General features: G+C 42.6%; 1 protein-coding gene across 2 annotated transcripts in view; it reads left to right on the forward strand.

Annotated features, from left to right (window-relative positions):
* Positions 1-14120, forward strand: part of dnmt3ab (DNA (cytosine-5-)-methyltransferase 3 alpha b) — a 47284-nt gene extending 33164 nt beyond the window's left edge. The window contains exons 6-22 of one of the 2 annotated variants that reach the window (XM_033988615.2): positions 1375-1875; positions 3794-3952; positions 5071-5178; positions 6051-6207; positions 7148-7291; positions 7526-7570; positions 7856-7935; positions 8011-8123; positions 8640-8823; positions 8906-8990; positions 9334-9479; positions 9562-9643; positions 10344-10492; positions 11029-11114; positions 11246-11315; positions 12362-12480; positions 13008-14120. In XM_033988615.2, the coding sequence (XP_033844506.2) occupies positions 1375-1875; positions 3794-3952; positions 5071-5178; positions 6051-6207; positions 7148-7291; positions 7526-7570; positions 7856-7935; positions 8011-8123; positions 8640-8823; positions 8906-8990; positions 9334-9479; positions 9562-9643; positions 10344-10492; positions 11029-11114; positions 11246-11315; positions 12362-12480; positions 13008-13149 (2370 nt within the window). In that variant the 3' untranslated portion in view covers positions 13150-14120. Of the gene's footprint in view, positions 1-1374; positions 1876-3793; positions 3953-5070; positions 5179-6050; positions 6208-7147; positions 7292-7525; positions 7571-7855; positions 7936-8010; positions 8124-8639; positions 8824-8905; positions 8991-9333; positions 9480-9561; positions 9653-10343; positions 10493-11028; positions 11115-11245; positions 11316-12361; positions 12481-13007 lie in introns of both variants that reach the window. The other variant, XM_055231190.1, reaches the window with a different exon arrangement.
* The last annotated feature ends 2418 nt before the right edge of the window (positions 14121-16538 follow it).

Below are 16538 nucleotides of genomic sequence, written 5' to 3' on the forward strand. Positions count from 1 at the left end.
TAGTTCTGGTCTCTGGTCTCTTGTCTGGTCTCTGGTCTCTGGTGTAGCTCTGGTCTCTGGTGTAGTTCTGGTCTCTGGTCTTTGGTGTAGCTCTGGTCTCTGGTCTTTGGTGTAGTTCTGGTCTCTTGTCTGGTCTCTGGTGTAGCTCTGGTCTCTGGTCTTTGATGTAGTTCTGGTCTCTTGTCTGGTCTCTGGTGTAGCTCTGGTCTCTGGTCTTTGATGTAGTTCTGGTCTCTTGTCTGGTCTCTGGTGTAGCTCTGGTCTCTGGTCTTTGATGTAGTTCTGGTCTCTTGTCTGGTCTCTGGTGTAGCTCTGGTCTCTGGTCTCTGGAGTAGCTCTGGTCCCTGGTCTCTGGTCTCTTGTCTGGTCTCTGGTGTAGCTCTGGTCTCTGGTCTCTGGAGTAGCTCTGGTCCCTGGTCTCTGGTCTCTTGTCTGGTCTCTGGTGTAGCGCTGGTCTCTGGTTTCTGGAGTAGCTCTGGTCCCTGGTCTCTTGTCTGGTCTCTGGTCTGGAGCTCATGTCTTGAGAGTTGGGACAGAGACATCAGCCTCTGTCAGTGCAGCTGTTGTGGATTTACTGGAGCTTTAGCTCAGTTCAGAGTGGGACCATAGACCCTCTGACCCGCTCACTTCAGTCCTATAGAGTTACACTGTACTACACTCACTGAAGGAGCTCAACATGAGGAATCCACCAGAGACACGGCCCAAGAAGCCTGGGTTGGTCTGGTCCACAGAGGCTAGCAGGTTAGCTATGTCCATTTATGTACAGTCTATGGTCTAATCACAGCCTTGGAAAGTGGAAATGGGAAGTAAAATCAAAAATCCTTATTTGAAATTGAATATTCAACTGTTTACTTTGGTATATGACACGTGGAGTTGTTTCAAGGGATATTCACAATTTGCCTTTACTACAAATAAATTTTAAATAAATTTGACTCAAGTTGTTTTATGAACCCATATTCTTCTTAAAGGTACTTAAAGGTGCACTGTGTAACTTAACTGACACATGCTTTTCTCTACAGAGATGCTATTGCTCTGCCAGGAATATTCTGGAGCATGGCACCGCCTCTATGTATTGCAATTCACCTGTTTTTTTTTTTATCTCTCCAAAAAGTTGAAAAACATACATTCTCACTGTCAGCACTCCACAGACTTAAAACTTGACCTGGTTGTCTCCCTGTAGAGAGGTGAGTATAATGCCAAATGGTGGAACATTCTATGCAAAGCAGTAAATGGTGGAATCCCTACCAGAATTGTTACATATCTCACCTTTAAGTAGCGTTATTTTGCATTTGAAGAAGTCAGTTTGAACAGTCAGACTTGGTTAGTGTTGTGGATATTCTTACCATTTTTAATAAACCCGATTTGTGTTTTCAGGCTGAGAAAAAAGCCAAACTGATGTCAGCCATAAACGCCATGAAGGAGCCGGATGAGAAAGACCCAGATCTGGACCAGGATCAGGATCCGGACCAGGACTTGGACCTGGAACGGGACCTGTTTTTAATCAAGCACCCACTGCCTTCAACCCGACCTCAACTACCACCACCTCAGCCTCAGGAGAAGCCTACAGAGCTGCCAAACACGCACAGTCCGGTCCAGATACTAGACCAAGTCCCGCCTAAAGTCCAGTCCAAGATCCAGACCAAGAACCAGACCAAGATCCAGTCCATACCAGAGCCCCAGTCCCCCTCAGAACCACCGGTATTAGAGAAACAGGAGATTTCACCTCCTCTTCCTCCTCCTCCATCCTCTCCTCTTCTTCAGCAGCAGCCTACAGACCCCGCCTCTCCCAATGTGGCCACAACACCAGAGCCAGGACCCATGGGTGCTGAAAAGAGCTCACCCAAATCTACAGACACAGAGCCAGAGTATGAGGAGGTAAGAACAACTCACCAAGCACAGCAGCAGATGACATGAGGCAGGAGGGGGCAGAGCCTATTTGTTCATTGCGGTCACATAAAACTTGACAGGTACATAGAGCATCTCGAGATTGGCTTTATTTGGCCCTGCCCACTTTTTCTGTAAATGCAACTAACTGTAGTGGCACTTCCAGTTAAGAGGAAATCCCATTCCTTTCAGTGGAGAATTTGGGAAAAGTTTCAGCGCTAAAATATCATATAAAGTTGGTTGGTTTGTGTTAAATGTTCAGTGTTTATGTGCAACAAGTCAACTCTGCACCAAGTCTCTGGAGGCTTTAAATTGGCTCTGTAGTCCCTATAGAACTTATTTGCTGTGAAGATCGGCAGCTCCAACTAAACAATACAACCCAAATGACGATGGCGGCGTCCAGGGCAACTTCCAGAATAAGTTGAATAGACAAAAAGTATTTTATGATCACACAGGGCGTCAGCCATCTTGGCTCAAACTTGAGACATCCAAAATCTAGACCTTGTACGACCTTTAACGAACGTGTCCTCCATACTCCAAACTGAGGCAGTGTCACGTTTCACATCTCTGATCTCAACAATGGTTTTGCCTAAAGCTGCACTGTGTAACTTTTCTGCTTGTATCCATAACAATAGAGCCACGAAACAACCCTGTTAACTACTGCGTGAACATTTACTGCACTAGTATCACAATAATACATAAAGCTACACTGTAGGGTCTACCACCTAGTTGTCATAGAGATGTTATTGTGTTACCTGAAATGTTTCACAATCATAAAACATATCTGTCTCCATGGGTATGACCAGGTGACACCACCAGGCCAAGGTATTTTTCACCCAGCAATACAAGCTCCTGAAGTTGAATAAATGCAGCTTTAATGCCATACTGTGGGACATTCCAGGCAAAGGAATAGCATCTCCATGGAGGCCAGAAAAGTTACACAGTGCACCTTTAAGACAATTAATAAGAGAATTAATAAGCCAATACAGAAAAAATATGGTACCGCCCCATAACGTGCTGGTCACTGCGGGAGAACACATCAGGCTGTTGTGTCAGAAACGTTAAAGCTGCACTATGTAACTTTTCTGGTGGAGAGACTGCCACTTCCTTGTCTCCATTAAGATGTTATTGCTTGCTTGTAATGTTTCACAGTATGGCAGTAATGGCATCTAATGGAAACGAACAAAAACACCTTTGCAACAGAAACTTGGGCAACGTTTGTGTTTTTGATTCACTTTCTCACCAGTATGTTGACGTTCTCCCCCCTCATCTCTCTCCCTTCTCTCCTCCATCTCTCTCTATCCCTCCATCTCCTTCTCCTCTCCCCTCCCTATCTCCATCTCTCTCCCCCTCTCCTCTCCCCTCTCCCTCCTTCTCTTTGTATCTCTTCACCCCCACGTCCCTCCCACTCTACCCTTTGTCCTCCCCTCTTCTCTCCCCTCCTCCCTCTTTCTTTTTCTATCTCTTCACCTCCCTCTCCATCTACTGCATTCTCCCACCCCTTCTCCTCCCTCCTTTTCTTTATCTCTCCTTTTCCACTCCTCTCCTTCCCCTCCATCTCTCTATCTCTTCACCTCCCTACCCTCCCTCTTCTCTCCTCCCTCTCTCTCTTCCCTCCCTCTCTCCATCTCTCTCTCCTCTCCCTCCATCTCTCTCTATGTCCGTCTCCCCCCCTTACTCTCCTCTCCTCCTTCCCTCTCCTCCTCCCCTCTCCCTTCTCTGCTTTCCCCACACCCTACCCCCCTCCCTCCTCCTCTCCTCCTGCTTTCCTCTCCTCCTCTCCTCCCTCTCCTCTCCTCCCTCTCGCTCTCTCTATCTCCCTCTCCCCTCTCTCCCCTCTCTCCTCTCCTCCCTCCTCTCCCCTCTCTATCTCTCCCTCCTTCTTTCCTCCTCCCTCCCTCTCTCACAGGACGGTCGTGGTTTTGGCATAGGGGACCTTGTTTGGGGGAAGCTGCGTGGATTTTCGTGGTGGCCCGGCCGCATCGTGTCCTGGTACATGACCGGACGGAGCCGAGCGGCTGAGGGAACCAGATGGGTCATGTGGTTTGGAGACAGCAAGTTCTCTGTGGTAAGTCCTGGTTTAATCCTGGCTTAGTCCTGGTTTAGTCCCGGTTTAGTCCCGGTTTAGTTCCGGTTTAGTCCCGGTTTAGTCCTGCTTTAGCCCTGGTTTAGCCCTGGTTTAGCCCTGGTTTAGTCCTGGTTTAGCCCTGGTTTAGTCCTGGTTTAGTCCCGGTTTAATCCCGGTTTAGTCCTGATTTAGTCCCGGTTTAGTCCTGGTTTAGTCCCGGTTTAGTCCCGGTTTAGTCCTGGTTTAATCCCGGTTTAGTCCTGATTTAGTCCCGGTTTACTCCTGGTTTAGTCCTGGTTTAGTCCCGGTTTAGTCCCAGTTTAGTCCTGATTTAGTCCCGGTTTAGTCCTGGTTTAGTCCTGGTTTAGTCCCGGTTTAGTCCCGGTTTAGCCCTGGTTTAGTCCCGGTTTAGTCCTGGTTTAGTCCTGGTTTAATTCTAATTCAAACCCGGTTTAGTCCTAGTATTGTCCTCATGTAGTCCTAGTTTAGAGGTTTAATTCTGGTCATGTCTTGGATTAGTCCTGATTTAGTCCTAGTTTAGTCCTGGTTTAGTCCTAGTTTGGACCTTGTTAGTACTGGCTTCCTCCTGATTATTATGTCCTGGGCTAGTCTTGGTTTAGGCCTAGTTTTGGTTTTTGTTTAGTCCTGGTTTAGTCTTGGTTTAATCCTCGTTTACTCCTGGTTTTATTCTGATTTAATCCTAATCCACATATAGATAATAATGTTTGCAGTTTTGTATACTGTTTATAAATATGTTTGTGTAATGTGTTTATATATATGTTTTATATAATATGTTTATGTATATGTTTGTGTAAAGTGTTTATATATGTTTATGTATACATTTGTGTAAAGTGTTTATATATGTTTATGTATACGTTTGTGTAAAGTGTTTATATATGTTTATGTATATTTTTGTGTAAAGTGTTTATATATGTTTATGTATACGTTTGTGTAAAGTGTTTATATATGTTTATGTATATGTTTGTGTAAAGTGTTTATATATGTTTATGTATATGTTTGTGTAAAGTGTTTATATATGTTTATGTATATGTTTGTGTAAAGTGTTTATATATGTTTGTATGTATGTTTATACAACGTGTTTATATGTATGTTTGCAGGTCTGTGTGGAGAAACTCATGCCTTTAAGCTGCTTCAGTAATGCCTTTCATCAGCCCACATACAACAAACAGCCCATGTACCGCAAAGCCATCTATGAAGTGCTGCAGGTGAGACTGTGTGGATGGATTTATTTGTTTGTTTGTTTGATAGGGACAAGTCTGTACATTAGACATGTATCTTACTACAACATTTATAGCCAAGCCTAATTGTAATGTTGGTCCCCAGAAGAACTTTTACAAAAATCAAAAATGCATGGTTCACTTTATGATTGACCCTTTAAGACACGCTTCAGTTCATGTTTAAAACCAGTCTAGTGGGTTAGTCTTGGTTTAGGCCAGTTTAGGCTTTGTTTAGACCTGGTTTAGTCCTGGTTTGGACCCGGTATAGTCCTGGTTTAGTCCTGGTTTAGTCTTGGTTTAGTCCTGGTTTACTCCTGGTTTAGTTCTAGTATAGTCCCGGTATATCACACAAACTTGGCATATTTAGGCTGAGTGCTTCTCTCAAACTTAAATCACTCTGTTCCACCTTGTGATGTCGTCATGTGGTAATAGAGCAAGTGCTCCACTGTGATTTTAAACTCCACACACCTTCAATAGAATCATTTGGATCATTTCATTCCTGCCATTGCCAATCTCTACTTAACTAAAGGTAAAAGGAGCCATTAACCTGAAAACTACCACTTCATGACATCACAAGGTGGAGTATTTTGAGCTTTGAAGATGTAGACCAATTAATAATAAGGTGTTACTCAAACATGCTTGAATGAAACAAAACAGAACTCCAGGTCTGTTTTTGAGAAGGGAACAGCATTATGATATGTCTTAAAGCTCAAAAGAGTCAGTTTTGTTTGATATAAGACCTTTAAAAAGTCTCAATGAACAATCAAAATAATTGTTATCTCCAGGCCTAGTTTTAAGTCCATTATCTTGTCATAGATTTGAAATGGTAACTGTTTGTGTTCCATTATTTCGTTTTCCAGGTGGCGAGCAGCCGTGCAGGTAGAGCCTTCATATCGTGCCCTGACAGCGATGAGTCTGAACCGTCGAAATCTGTAGAGCTTCTAAACAAACAGATGATCGACTGGGCCATGACTGGGTTCCAGCCCACAGGACCCAAGGGCTTGGAGCCTCCTGAGGGTAAGACCCTCAGACTGTGTAAGAAGTGGACTAAGTGAGTGCGACATCACTCACAGCGTTCAGCTTCATCGAGGCTAGAGCAGTTATAGGGGCCAATTTGGAGCAGAGTTCTATATTAGAAATTCCAACCGCGTGTATCATAGCAACCAAAGAGCCAATCAGGAGCGAGACTGTTGAAAGTAATGCCCCTTCACTTAGCAACGCAGTCAATCAAACCTGTTGCTAACACTAACTGGAGCGACATCAGAAAAAGAAGCCGCATGATTTATTTGTTTAATTAATGTTCATATCTTGAGTCACTGACAAAACAGCGAAATAAAATCCCCAGGATCATGTAGAGTAAGTACGAACATTTAAGACCAAAATGAAGAGTCTGACAACAGCAGTTACAGAGAGAGGGCACACAGTTTTTCAATAGAAAGTGAACTGGAGCCAGAGTCGATGGAGCCAGAAGTGCGGCCATGATCACTTCATATTTGGAACGCGGCAGCTAGCGGGTTAGCTATGTCCATTTATATATACAGTCTATGGTAACAACGAACATCAAAGCTAGTGTTGGATTTGCCTTATACATTTCATTCATTGCAGAACTACATCTGCAAAGATTTTAAGCTAATTTAGATATAATTGTTTTCAGATTAATTATTCTGTTATTGTATTGCTTGGTGTTTTTTAACCAGTAGGTCTACAGCCACTCCTTTGCTAATAAAAGTACATGGTTTGAAGGTGAGTTCCAACTTTGGAGCAAGAAATTTGAGAGAAAGTGAGGGAGAGATGAGGAGAGGAGAGGAGGAGAAAGGAGAGGAGGAGGAAGAGAGTGGAGGTGAGAAGCAGAGGAGTAGGAGTTGAAGAGGAGAGAGGAGAGGAGGTGAAGAAGAGGTATTAATTTTGTATGAGACTCATTCATTTCTTATAATGTGATCTATTTTCTCATTCTCAGAGGAACGTAACCCATATAAGGAAGTGTACCAGGAGATGTGGGTGGAGCCTGAAGCGGCGTACACTCCGCCCCCTCCCAAAAAACCCCGAAAGAGCAGCACAGAGAAACCCAAGGCCAAAGACATCATCGACGAGAGGACTAGAGGTGAGAGGTCATGGGGTCAACCAGGGTCAGCTGGGATGAGTTTGTCTATGAGGCTGTGTCAGAATGTCTCCCCCAGCCCCTGACCCCTCATTCACTCCACTACTTTTTTACCAACTGGACATTCAGACACCACTAAAAATTGCGTGACTTCTAAAGAGCGCCCCCTGTAGGGAATAGTGTGGACTTTCAAACACAGTCAACAATTAACTCATAATATTTCTCCTCTTTTTGCAGAGCGACTCGTTTATGAAGTTAGACAGAAGTCCCGAAGCATTGAAGGTAAAAGAGAGCTATGTTGTTTTACTCAGTATTAACTATGCAAAGCTAACCTACTAGCAGGTTAGCTTTGTCCATTTATGTATACAGTCTATGCTTGTGGCTCGTCTCTGGGTGCATTCGCACTTGGCCTTGGTGTGAGCCCAGTTCAGATGTACTTTAGTCCAGGTCTAGTCCAGGTTTAGGTCTGTGTTTAGTTTAATATTGGGTTGCATACTGGAGCCTTGCATGTGTGTCTGTCCCGTTTCACTCAGTACTTCAGATTATAAACGCTGTTGTGTTTTTCAGACATCTGTATTTCCTGTGGAAGTTTGAATGTATCTTTGGAGCACCCTTTATTCGCAGGAGGCATGTGTCAGAGCTGTAAGGTGAGATTTCAAAACTTCAAACTTTAAAATGATTTAATTTGCAGAAATAAAATCAAACATGTGTGTTTCCATCAGAACTGCTTCTTGGAATGTGCGTATCAGTACGACGATGATGGATACCAGTCCTACTGCACAATCTGCTGTGGAGGGAGAGAAGTGCTCATGTGTGGGAACAACAACTGCTGTCGGTCTGTGCATCTGAACACACACAGTACCACATATATAGTACTCAAATCTAAAAGTACCGGTGCGAAAAGTACAGATACCGGTGCAAAAAAATACTCAAGTTAAAGTATCATATGAAAAATCTACTTAAGTAAAAGTATGTACCTGTTTAAAAATGTACTGAAAGAGTAAAAAGTAAAAGTATTTTGCTCAGATTTTGAGTGTAGTGATTTTGATAAAGACTTTAGCTCAATTTTGTTCAACAGAAACAATCGAATCGATCTTTTTTTCTGTCTGTTTTTATTTGTAGATTTTTGTTAAAAATAAACCCTCAGCCTTTTCAGCAGGTCTCACACAATCATAAAAAATGCTCTTACTTTTTACTTTACTTTGATAAAATGACGCCAACGTGTTTCAGCTCTTCAGCCTTATTTATTTATTTCTTGATTTAGTATAAGAATGCATACTGTACACCAGTGCTAAGTTAAATTTGATATTCTGAGTCCATCATTAAAGTCCACACTCTGGGTCCTCCTCAGGTGTTTCTGTGTGGAATGTGTGGACCTCTTGGTTGGCTCTGGAGCAGCTCACGCTGCCATTAAAGAGGACCCATGGAACTGTTACATGTGCGGCCCTCGGCCTCAGTCCGGCCTCCTGCAGAGGAGACACGACTGGCCCTGTCGCCTCCAGCACTTCTTCGCCAACAACCACGACCAGGACTTTGTGCGTCAAATCGGGATCATAATCAAACACAACAGAAGTGACATTTGAGTGGTTTTAAATGTGTTATTCTGTTTGTTTTTAGGATCCTCCGAAGCTCTTTGCTCCTGTGATGGTGGAGAACAGGAGGCCCATCAGAGTCCTGTCGCTGTTCGATGGCATCGCAACAGGTGACTCATGTTTGTGTGTTTGAGTCAAACAACAGGTGACTCATGTTTGTGTGTTTGAGTCATACAGGTGACTCGTGTGTGTGTGTGTGTGTGTATGTTCTGTGTGTTTGCGTGTTCATGTGTTTGTATGTTCTGTGGGTGTGTTTGAGTCCTGATGTGTGACACTCATCTCAGGTCTGCAATGGCTCTCACTGAAAGACATTGGGACATTTTGATAGAAGTCAGATTGAAACATAAACTGACACCCCTCCTGACCTCCTCCTCCCTTTACTCCTCCTCCTCCCCCCTCCTCTCTCCTCCTCCTCCTCCTTCTCATCCTCCTCTTCCTCCCTCCTCTCTGCAGGTCTGCTGGTGCTACGTGAGCTGGGGATCCAGGTTGAGAGGTACGTGGCGTCAGAGGTGTGTGAGGACTCCATCACTGTGGGCCTGGTCAGGCACCAGGGTCAGGTGATGTACGTGGGAGACGTGCGCACCATCACCAGGAAACACGTGAGGATAAAACACATTCAGGACATTTAAAACATTCAAAACATCTGATGTTGCAGAAGTTGATGTTCTCGTCTCTGCTCAGATCCAGGAGTGGGGCCCATTTGACCTGGTCATTGGAGGAAGTCCCTGTAACGACCTGTCCATCGTCAACCCAGCTCGAAAAGGTCTCTACGGTAGGCTCTGCTTACGCCCACTGAACTCTATACATAGACGTTACATAGATGCTTGTATAGACTTGTACAAAGTTTATATAACCCCTATGCAAGTCTATACAGCCATCTATATAACGTCTATGTATAAAGTCTATATATAGTGTATATAATCATCTATATAATGCCTATAAAAGCCTATACAAGTCTATACAATTATCTGTATAATATCTATGTATAAAGTCTATATAACGCCTATACAAGTCTATATATACAATCATCTATATAATGCCTGTAAAAGTCTATACAAATCTATACAATCATCTATATATAGTCTATACAAGTCTATAAGAGTCTATACAGGCCTATACAATCATTTCATAGTATTAAACTTTTATTTATTCATTGTGCTTCCATTTTCTTTCTTTCTCTCCCCTCTCTCTGCTCCTCTCACTCTTTCTCTCCTTTCTGTCTCACCCTCCCCCTCTGTCTCTCCTCTCCCTCTGCTCTCTCTCTTTCTCTTCTCTCTGTCTCCCTCTCTCTTTCCTTTCCTCTCTTTCTCTCCCCCCTTACTCCCCCTCTTTCCTTCTTTCTCTGTCCTTATTACCTCTCTTTCTCCATCTTTTCACAATTATAAAGTTTGTCTCTTGTTCTTAAGTCTGTGTTTGTATTTTCTCGGTCTCTTGTTCCTGACGTCTCTGTTTGTATTTTGCAGAGGGCACGGGGAGACTATTCTTTGAGTTTTATCGTCTTCTTCATGAGGCTCGACCGAAGGAGGGAGACGAGCGGCCGTTTTTCTGGCTCTTTGAAAATGTGGTGGCCATGGGCGTCAGCGACAAGAGGGACATATCACGATTCTTAGAGGTACACAACACCTGCTTTAGACCTGGTTTAGTCCTGGTTTAATCCTGGTCTAGTCCTGGTTTAGTCCTGGTTTAATCCTGGTCTAATCCTGGTTTAGTCCTGATTTAGTGCTTTAGTCCTGGTTTAGACCTGGTTTAGCCCTGATTTAGTCCTGGTTTAGTCCTGGTTTAGCCCTGATTTAGTCCTGGTTTAGTCCTGGTATAGCCCTGGGTTAGTCCTGGTTTAGCCCTGGTTTAGTCCTGGTTTAGACCTGGTTTAGACCTGCTTTAGTCCTGGTTTAGCCCTGGTTTAGTCCTGGTTTAGACCTGGTTTAGACCTGGTTTATTCCTGGTTTTCTTCCTGGTTTAGTCCTGGTTATGCCTGGTTTAGTCCTGGTTTAGTCCTGGTTTAGTCCTGGTCAGGTTCTGGTTTAGTCCTGGTTTAGTCCTGTTTTAGACCTGGTTTAGTCCTGTTTAGTTCTGGTTATTCCTGCTTTAGTCCTGCTTTAGTCCTGTTTAATCTTGGATCTTGGTCCTAACTCCTCATCTCTGGTCCAGTGTAACCCTGTGATGATCGATGCTAAGGAGGTGTCTGCTGCTCACAGAGCCAGATACTTCTGGGGGAACCTCCCTGGAATGAACCGGTCAGTCATGGTTTATCTGTTCACCTAATGCACTGTGTGTGTGTGTGTGTGTGTGTGTGTGTACGTGTGTGTGTAAGTGTGTGTGTGTTTAAATCTAATACAACTACAGTAAATACATATTTTTCCCTCAGGCCCTTGACGGCTATGTCCTCAGACCGACTGGATCTACAGGACTGTTTAGAGCACGGACGAACTGCAAAGGTAAACAGCTCATCATATATTTAGAGTGCTCTCGTCCACCAGCCTGAAAGTCAGAGGTTCAAGTGCCACTCAGACCGAGCTCAATACCCACACTGCATTGTGTGAATGTGGTTTGTGAACAATAATAATGACTACAGTGTGGCGTTCTGAGAGGCTTTGAATTGACAAAGTAAATGAGCCGTTTGCGTCCCCTAGTGGCTCAAGTAATATTCAGCATTTGATTTTCAACTCAAGTCAACATAGTTTTTGTAAAGTCAAAAATCCCAACAGCAGTCGCCAATTTTGGCCGAACAAGATCTAACCAGTGATGGGAGAAGTACTCAGTTTTGTTACTTAAGTAAAAGTACAGATATCAGATAAAAAAAATACTCAAAAAGTAAGTCACATTAAAAATCTACTTAGTAAAAGTACTAAAATACCTGTTTAAAAATGTACTTAAAGAGTAAAAAGTAAAAGTATTTCATGCAGATTTTGAGTTGTATAAATCTTCAAATGTTGTGATTATGATAAAGATTTGAGCTGATTTTTGTTCAACAGAAACAACTGAATCTGAATTTTTTTCAGTTTTTATTTGTATATTTTTGTTTGTTCAAATTATGAAAGTGTTAAAAATAAACCCGCAGCCTTTTCAGCAGGTCTCACGTAATAATAAAAAATACTTTCTTTCCAGTCCAGTTAAAAAATGAGTAGAAATTACAAATATTGCTACTAAATGTAGTGAAGTAAAAGTAAAACGTATTCACTGTAAAATGTACTTAAGTAAATTACAGATACCTGCTTACCTACCTAAGTGCAGTACTTTACTACTATTATGTTCCACCTCTGGATTTAAAAATCAGAAAGTTAGAAAATCAGTGAAACAGACATTGGCCAATAACAGACAGATTAACAACATCCATAGAAAACAAGCAGAGGCAGAAGTGTCCCAGAGCGCTCCCTGTGGATGACTGTGTGAAATTATAACTGAAGCTCACATTATGGCAGCAGAACCAACAGCCGTAAAGTTTGGGTTGATTTTATGTTTGTTTTTTTGTTTTTTTCTTCAGTTTGATAAAGTTCGGACGATCACGACTCGCTCCAACTCCGTCAAACAGGGAAAGGACCAGCACCTCCCTGTGTTTATGAATGAGAAGGAGGACATCCTGTGGTGCACGGAGATGGAGAGGTACTACACGAGGAATACTGCAAATATATAAGGACTACATTTTAAATGTATCTCTCTCTCTCTAACCACTTCCTTTCTCTCCTCTCCTCTTATTTCTCTTTCTCTCTCTCTCCTTTATTTTTCTCTTACTTCTCTATTCTTTCTCTCTCCTTTCTCTCACTCTCTCTTCTTTCTCATCTCTCTCCTCTTTCTCTCTTTCTCTGCCTTTCTCTCTCTTCTTTCTCTCTCTGCCTTTCTCCATCTCTCTTTGTCCCTCTCTCACCTTTCTTGATGTTCTCTACTCCTTCTTTGTCACCCTCTCACTCCCTCCTTCTCTTTTCTTTCTCTCCATTTCGTTCCTTCCCTCTCTCCCGCTCTCTCCTCCCTCTCCTCTGTCTCCTCCTTCTCCTGCCTTCTCTCTCCTCCTTCTCCCTCTCTCTCCCTCCTTCCCTCTCTTTTCTCCCTCCCTCTCCTCCCTCCCCTCTGTCTCTTCCCTCTCCTCCCTCCCCTCTGTCTCTTCCCTCTCCTCCCTCTCTTCACTCTCTCAGGATATTTGGTTTCCCGGTGCACTACACAGATGTTTCAAACATGACTCGTTCGTCCCGTCAGAGGCTGCTGGGTCGATCCTGGAGCGTCCCTGTGATCCGCCACCTCTTTGCTCCTCTCAAAGATTATTTCTCCTGTGTCTGAGGTGAAGCTGTGTAATGTAATCCCGGTCGAATCCCATTCGGATCCTGGTGTGATCCGGTCTCACAGAGGAGCGGTGGCGTTGTCCTGGGTCACAGGTCTAGGGAGTTTAGGCCTAGAACATAACTTACATGTAGTCTCTTTAAAGGTCAGATTTGGGCTTTTGTCCAGGGCGGTGCTGTGGTCTGGATTTCTTCCTCAGCTGGACAACACTGACAAAAATCTTAAAACAATGTCTCAGTTAGTATAGCATTTGCCCACTGATCTGAGGGTTGGTGGTTCGATTCCCACTCTCGACATTATAAAAAACATCAATCCTCTGACCTTTGTGGGATAGTCCTGCTTTAATCCGGGGTTAGTCTCTATCTGTCTATTTAAACATCCATCTATATTTATAATCTGTAGCAAAAATATTGTGATTTTTTTTCTGTATTCATAATTATCGTCCAATCGGAGCAGACTTCTGAACAAGTCACACCTTTAAAATGGAAAAAACTCCCAAACTACTCCAGCCATAGTGGTCCGGCCCAGACCACAGCACCAAAAACACATCAACATTTCCAGTCACATTTGATCCTGATATATCCCGATATATCCCAATATATCCCGATATATCCTGATATTCCGACTCTCCAGACGTATTTCTTCGTCAGTGGCACCACCCTCCTCCTCCATCTTCTCCAAACACAGCCTCCCGAGTTATGCCACAGCCTTGAACCGTGAACTCCACCTGAACCTGGTTGAGTTTCTCTGATCCTGATGTAGTTTTGACATTATTATGACTTGTATTTTGAATTGTAATTTTTATTCTATTTAATTTTGTTATGTCATTTTACCTTTTAGCAGTGTTATACAAGGATTTTTGATTTTTTTTATGATTTGTGCGAGATACATTTGGGAGACTGTGCTTTCTTCTCCAGACACTGAATCAGAAGGTGCTATTTCCATGTACTGTTGAAATTCCATTGGAAAGTTTGGGAAAATATGGGAATTTTGAATTGAGGAAAGGGGTTGTTCATAATACACACTTGAACTAATCTTATTGATAGACATTGTAAAAAAAAACATTTATATATTTTGATCCCAGGAAGTTTTAAAAATGTTTGATGGAGGGCATTTTTATAAAGCATATCCAGCCTATGTGGTATGGCTCCCTTTAGCACAGGTGTGACTACACAAGAAACGAGCTGATTGGACAAGCAGACTTAAGATGACAAAAAGCAGATATAAGCAGAACATAATCATCTCTGACCAAAAGCTGACCTGATGATGTGTTTACAGCTTTGGAGCAAGTTGGCCATATAAAACAGGAGTAGTTTTGTGTTTACGCAATCTTTAAACTGTAGAGAGCCGCACCAAACAAACCCACTCCAATGCAGCCACAAGTGAACTGTGCCGATGGAAACAAGGCTATAGACTAATATACACCCATGGAACCTACTGGACACTGAGGGATTACACAGATATAACACACATAGGAATAGAACACAAAGTACTGCTGTTTAATGTGGAACATCACAGTATATTGTCGAAAGAAAGAGTGTTTTTATTATCATTGTGTTATTGGAATTGGTATTGAGTATCGAGTCTGTTCCTTAGTATCAAAATCGTGTTTGAGCTTTTGCATTGTGACACTTAACCCTCTGTCCTCCATCTGAAATCAAAACAAATAGAACAATAGAACATGAACACAATGACTGTGCTGGTTTTACAATGTCTATCAGTCTGTAATGATGAGGAAGTGTCTGTAGGTGGCAGTGTCTCTGAACCCAAACACATCACATATACCTCTGTTTGACTGTTTCTACACACGTGAATATGGTACTACTGTAACGACATGGTGCTCTGTGGGCGGAGTTAAACTGCACTCCTCCTGTGGCTCAACACAAACGCCTCGGTTCACCCTCAGACCTGAGCTTCAGTTTGGTCCAATATGACTCTGTGTGTGCTCCTGGTCATTTATACGAGCACTGACCACTCCAGACCGGACACACTAGAAAAGCATTAAAACAGGACTAAACCAGGACTAAACCAGGACTAAGCCAGGACTAAACCAGGACTAAACTAGGACCAAAGTAGAACTTAACCAGGACTAAACCAAGTTTAAAACAAGTCTAAACTAGGACTAATCCCAGTCTAAACCAGGACTAACCTAGGTCTAATCCAGGTCTAAAGTAGGACTCTGCCAGGTCTAAACCAGGTCTAAATGACTTGACACAAATCCTGACCACTGTAGAGTAACTTGTCTAAACCAGGACTAAACCAGAACTAAACTAGGACTAAACTAGGACTAAACCAGGTCTACCATAAGACAAAACTATGGCAGGGGGCATTAATAAAACAATGCCTTCTCCCACAGCCCAGTGCAAAATAATCTGGCCAAACTGCCCACAGCTGTCGCTCGGTGAACACGAGGCCCTTGGTGGACCTTTACCTGGTGCTGTAGTTTTTTGAATAGTTTTTCATAATAAACTTTAAACTGTAGACTTTAAGCATATCCTTAATCTTCTGCTGCAGCTAGAACATGGTGCTCACTGCCTTTGGACCTGCACAACCGCAAAGCCACATGGGAAATGGAGTTTAGCGCTGTCAATAATATACTTAAGATGGCTACTTTTTCTACTTTGACCAGTACGTTTTTACTGTAACGACTGCGCTGGAAATCCTCAAAAATGAAAGTGCGTCTCCTCGGTTCTACTTTTTATAACGATATTTGTGCTGTTTTATCGACATTATAAGCACTTTTTGATATGTACACTTGTTTTAAAGGCTCATATTACACTATTCTCTGATCTGTAATGATGTGTCCTCATCACAAACAGACCTGGAGTTGTGTTTTGTTTCATTCACACACCTTTAACACACAAACCTTGCATATTTATGCTGAGTTCTTCTCTCAAACAGAAAACACTCTATTCCACCTTGTGATGTCATGTGGTAATACAGGAAGTGCTTCACTGTTTTTCTTCACTAGAATTATTTGGATTATTTCATAACCTGGAATTGCCAATCTCTACTGAACTAAAGGTAAAAGGAGCTGTTAACTTGAAAACTACCATTTCATGACATCACAAAGTGGAACAGAGCATTTTGAGCTTTGGAGATGTTACAGACTAATAATAAAGGGTTACTCAAAAATAGGTGAATGGACCAAAACACAACTCCAGGTCTGTTTTTGAGGAGGGAACATTATACCATGGCTTAAAGTTTATGTGTAATGTAGGACCTTTAATTTTCTTGTTTCTTTTTAAGATATTGTTTTCTTGTGATTTTGTTTTAATGATGTGAACTATGGTGTAATACCTTTTGTAAACAGTAGGGCTGTGCCATTAGGAGTCAGCAGATGAACTGAACTATGTGAGATTATGTAATGGACTCGTTGTACAGTTGAT

The sequence above is a fragment of the Periophthalmus magnuspinnatus genome, chromosome 22 (genome assembly GCF_009829125.3).
Source record: "Periophthalmus magnuspinnatus isolate fPerMag1 chromosome 22, fPerMag1.2.pri, whole genome shotgun sequence".
NCBI lineage: Eukaryota > Metazoa > Chordata > Actinopteri > Gobiiformes > Gobiidae > Periophthalmus > Periophthalmus magnuspinnatus.